Raw genomic sequence first — 5,406 nt, 5'->3', positions numbered from 1 at the left:
TGGCTGCTCGTAAAGCCGAGCTTGCTCAGAAACAGAAGAAAAAGTCTGCCAATCCTCCTCTCTCAAGCAAAGACGGTGAAGAGCTCCTTCCTACTGACGATGATGTCGAGACTTCTGAGGAGGGGTATGTGGATATAGATATCGACCAAGAAGAACTTGATGCAGGTTTGTCATACTCTTTGATCCTCTTTCTCAACTTCAATTGATATCAACGAAAGATCTGGTTCATTTAATGAAATAATCCTTATCATTTCAGGTAGGACAGCCGACGACCATGAGTCGCTCGCTTCCCGTCGTGCGAGATTCAGGCCTGGTGGCCAAGCTCCTACCCAGGTTGATACACGTGGCCAGTCCACGCACGAACGACCCGTTGGTTCTATGAGGGGTGATATTCCGAAAAAGAAAAAGATCGCTCATAAACCACACGTTGGTCAACGCTCCTATGAAGTGGATTTAGGAGACTTCGCCGACAGGGAGGAAGGTAATACTTCGTCGTTTTCATTGCTTTAAGATGGCTTACCTTCTAGGATTCGTAATCATGTTTTATGTTCTAGGGTTCTTTGAAGAGGGCGAACTCCCATTGTCTCCCGTATTCACTGGTTCTGATAATATGGATAGCTTCATGGAGCAGATGTGCGACGCCCTTCGTGACGGTTCTCTGGGTATCGATCTAAACATTGATCTTGGACAGGTGAATAATGTTGAGCCCACCGTTCCATATTCAGGTATATCTACATCCGATGATACCCTCCTCAAACATGGGGAGAGAGAATCTTCTGTTCTTGCTGTAGGTATTTCTGAGCTTTCCCTTCTTCCTTATCTTCTTATACATATCTCCAACATTTAGGTTGTCCTGCAGATGTCGCAATGGGAAAGCCAGCTGAGGATCAGATCTTTCATGATGTTGGCTTCGAGGAACAGAGGTGTGCCTCTGTACCAGGTTCCTCGGGACCCGGCGCTGGATTATTAGCCGATATGTTGGCTGAGCAGGCCACCAGAAGAACCGTGGGACCACCCTTTGAGAGTGATTCATTCATAGGTATATATCTGATTCCCTTCATCTTGCCTGATCTTTTGTCTGACTACCGAAGGATTAATATTACAGCGCCAGTCATTGGGATTAACCCAATATCGATTCCCGGCATATCTAGCTTACCTCGGAGTGACGGACTTGCAGGTACGCATACGATTTAGGGACATCGTACTCCTCTTTATTTATCTGACTTTTGACTAATATATGGGTGCAATCATAGGACCAGCCACTGGGACTGGTACTCTTATGACTCCTGGCATTCCCCGGATACCTGAGGATGATGGACCTACAGGTATGAAGATGACCTTATCACCCCGATCCTCCTTATTTGTCTAAATTTTTATTTTGACTAATAAAGAAGTGCAACTATAGGACCAGCCGTTGTGCCTGATGCCACTACAGTTTCTGGGACTGATAGTTTGCCTGAGATCGGTGTTTCCTCACCACAGCCGAGAGGTATGACTGATTTGCCTACAGGGGTTGATATACCCTCCATGACTACTCCTGCAGTTATTTCGGAACATGTCGGATTTCAGCCTGAGGGGACCTCCGTTGGCCTTGGTATGCTCGGAATTTGCCTTTAAATTTTCTTATCGTATTCGATAATCTCTTAGCTTTCCACACTGTTTCTTGTAGGATCTCGATCATCTCTATATGAGCGTGTCCGCGCCCTCTTGGCTGATACCGATCCCGACAAAGACATTTTCCGTACGGACCTCGGCCTTTTTACCGTCTTTTATAACGGCATGATCGAGAAACTTCTTCATCGAGGATACGGTTTCGATCAGTTCAGGCGTTCTTTTTCTCGTCACATGCTGATGTTCAGAGAAGAAGGGTATCCAGAGTTGGCCGATTCCTTCACTGCCGATTTCACTGTTCTGGAGTCAGAGATCCGAGAGTTGAAGGAGTTGAAGGCTGGTGGAGCTTCTTCCTTCGTGTCTTCTCAGATGGAGCATAGGATGACACAGTGGCACGACCTAAGATCTTCCATCGGCAGCGAGCTTCGATCACATGAGCATTCTGTTGCGCAGCTGATGGCTACCGTGGTGAGGAAGGATACAGGTAGAGCCGAGTTACTCAGCTCTTTGGATTCCGGCCGTGAGGAAGTGGCTAGATTGAAGGAGGCCTTGAGGCACGCCGAGGAGTCCGTTACTCTTATTGCAGAAGACCTGGCTGGATTAGAGCGTTCTCGTGAACAGACGCTCGAGAAGCTGGGATCTACACAGGAGAGATTGATGAAGCTGAAGAATGAAGCCGCGGAGATCTTAAGCAGTTCCGAAGACTCTGTCCGAGCTAGTCTGCAGGCAGAACTTGAGCAGAGCTATGTAGACAGGCTTTCTAGTTTAGAGTCCCATGTTCTTAGCCGTCAGTTGCCTTCGGGCTAACGAGCTTTTTATTATATGCTTTTGACTTGATCTATTACTAGAGACTCCGCATTTGCTTCTTTCATGATATTTCTTTATTTACTTTGAACCCAGCAATGATAAAATTTATAGGATTTTTGGCAAACCCCCAGCCCTCAACGGGTTTGATATGCCTTTACCGATTACCGTTTGAATCGGGCTAGCATGCAGATTGTCTAGATCCGTTCCACATGTAACGTTGTGCTAAGAGAATTGATTTTCTTAGACTTAATGCTATGACTTTGAATACATAGACTTCACTATTTTTTATAGGGAAAAGGTACCCCGCACCGCGTATTAGGCGATGACTTATCCCTTCTTAGGCTTCGGGATAAAATTCCCCAGGCTTAGACCATGGTGTCTTTTTCAATCGGCGAAAGACTAAACCGGCAATGCGTGTTAGACATAGACTTTGGGATTTTTAGCAAACCCCCAGCCATCAACGGGTTTGATGTGCCTTTACCGACTACCGTTTGAATCGGGCTAGCATGTGAATTATTAAAACCCGTTTCACATGTAACGTTGTGCTAAGAGAATTGCTTCTCTTAGACTTAATGCTATGATTTTGAATACATAGACTCCACCATTCATTATAGGAAAAAGGGACCCCGCACCGTGTATTAGGCGATGACTCATCCCTACTTAGGATTCGGGATGAAAGTCCCCAGAATTATTAGGCGATGACTCATCCCTACTTAGGATTCGGGATGAAAGTCCCCAGAATTATACTCTGGTGTCTTTTTGTAATCGGTGAAAGACTAACCGGCAACGCGTGTTAGGCGTAGACTTATCTCTATTTAGGAGTTGAGATAAAATTCCCCGTGCACAAAGTGCACGGATTGGAAGTTAGGAATTTTGTCTTTTCTCAGGGTAAAGACGAACTGGAAAATGGAAGAGGAAGAATTTTATATTCTATCTCCCGGTACCAAAGAGGAAGAATTTTGTATTCTATCTTCAGTTGGAAAAGAAACTCAAGGTGGGATCTCCACCCCCAGAATCCGAAATGATGAAACTAAGAGTGGGATCTCCACTCCGAGAATCAGAAAGGTTCAAACGACCCTAACTTTTATAGGATTGGTCATTTGAATCAAAAGAATCCCTCATTCATTGAGGAGAAAACCCAATTTCGACCCTAATTTTTATAGGTTTGGTGGAAAAAGAACAAAAGCAGATTTTCGTTTATCGAAAAGGAATGATTCGGTCTTAGTCCTAACTATCTGTAGGTTTGATTAAGTGAGATTAGGAATAATCCTAACTTTTATAGGTTTGATTGCTCAATTTAAAGTGGACCTCTCGTTCATGGAAGGAATCGAGAGGGGACTTTGGTTGTGGCCCTAACTTTTATAGGTTTGACCAAGGGAGCAGAGAAAGTGGAATACAGGTAGCAATGAGAATGTCGGATCGTACTATCACTCAAAAGGAGACTTCAATGTTAAGTGATTAGGACCTAACATGTTGAGTCGGAGAACTACCAATGACTGGCAGATAGGAATTTTGGTGGATCCACCGTCGATTAAATTGATTAGCGGATAGTTTGGTGAGGGAAGATTAATCCATCAAAGGATTAGATCTCATCTCACAAAAATAACTCATGAGAGTTAGAGTTTGACAAGAAGAAACATTTCGGCGTTCGGAGTTCGAACGTGGATTTCTTATTCATCTTCTACAGTGACTGGGTTATCCCTAAGAATTTCCTGAAGATACTAAGGATAGTATCTTTTCAGGAATTTGCCATTTATTGGCATCATAAGCCGGTCACCATCCTTGGTGACTAAGCGATATGCGCCGTTCGAGTAAACTGTTTCTACTACGAATGGCCCTTCTCATTTGGGTTCAAATTTGCCCTTCTTCTTGGAGTTAAGGATCATAGGCCGTCTTTCAGTTAAGACCAAATCCCCTTCCTTAAAACTCCTTTGTCGAACCTTTTTGTCGAAGGCTCGAGAAATTCTAGCTTGGTAAAACTCAATATGCTGTTGAGCTTCCAGGCGCTTTTCATCGAGCCTCTCGAGTTCTTCGAGGCGTTTCTGATGTTGTTCTTCAGTCGTCATCTAGGTTGCAAGAGCGATCCGAAAAGATGGGATTTGAATCTCCAATGGAAGAACAGCTTCACATCCGTATACCAGTGAATACGGGGTTGCTCCCGTCGGTGTGCGCACCGTGGTCCGATAGGCCCATAGAGCCGCGCCAAGCTTGTCATCCTAGTCTCGTTTATTAGTTTTCACAAGTTTTGCCAAAAGCTTTATAATAGTCTTGTTGAAGGCTTCGGCCAGTCCATTCGCTGTGGGATTGTAAGCTGTCGAAGAGATGTCCTGAATTTTAAACTTTTCGCAAAACCTGATGAAGGCGTTGCTGACGAATTGAGGACCGTTGTCATGTACGATTCGTCTTGGTACACCATGCCGGTAGATGATATGGTGCTTGATGAATGCAATGACATTGCTCGTTTTAACTTCTCTGAGTGGAACTGCTTCAGCCCATTTGAAGAAGTAATCGGTAATTGCCAGGATGAACCGGTCACCTTTGACTGATGGGGGATTTATAGGGCCAACAATGTCCATTCCCCAAGTCTCGAACGGCCATGACGTAACCGAAGGATGCAGATGCTCCGGAGGTTGGTGCATATAATTCGCATGTACTTGACATGCGTGACACTTTCGGGCGTATGTGATTGCATCACTCATCATGAAAGGCCAAAAATATCTCATTCTTCTGATGCGGTCATAAAGCTTGGGACCGGGTTGGTGCGCGCCACACTCTCCTTCATGCGCCTCCCTAAGGACCTCTTCAGTTTCTTTGGTTGATAAGCAACGTGCTAGCAACCCATCGTACCCCCTGCGGTATAGCGTTCGATTCTCCGTGTTATAGTAGAATCTCGGCGCTCTTCGTCGGATTGACTCTCTTTCTTTCATGTTTTCTGGTAGGATTCCATGTAAGACGTAATCGATGATGGGGAAACGCCAATCTCGGGGT

At 44.9% G+C, this 5,406-nt stretch overlaps 1 protein-coding gene across 1 annotated transcript; it reads left to right on the top strand.

Annotated features, from left to right (window-relative positions):
• On the top strand, nt 868–2,517 carry LOC109847714. The gene is made up of 6 exons (XM_020416944.1): nt 868–1,039; nt 1,106–1,177; nt 1,254–1,325; nt 1,412–1,594; nt 1,670–2,388; nt 2,512–2,517. Exons 1-6 carry the CDS (start codon nt 868–870, stop codon nt 2,515–2,517), a joined length of 1,224 nt encoding a protein of 407 aa, XP_020272533.1.

Source organism: Asparagus officinalis, chromosome 7 (assembly GCF_001876935.1).
Source record: "Asparagus officinalis chromosome 7, Aspof.V1, whole genome shotgun sequence".
Taxonomy (NCBI): domain Eukaryota; kingdom Viridiplantae; phylum Streptophyta; class Magnoliopsida; order Asparagales; family Asparagaceae; genus Asparagus; species Asparagus officinalis.
This window is presented reverse-complemented; position numbering and strand designations above follow the sequence as displayed.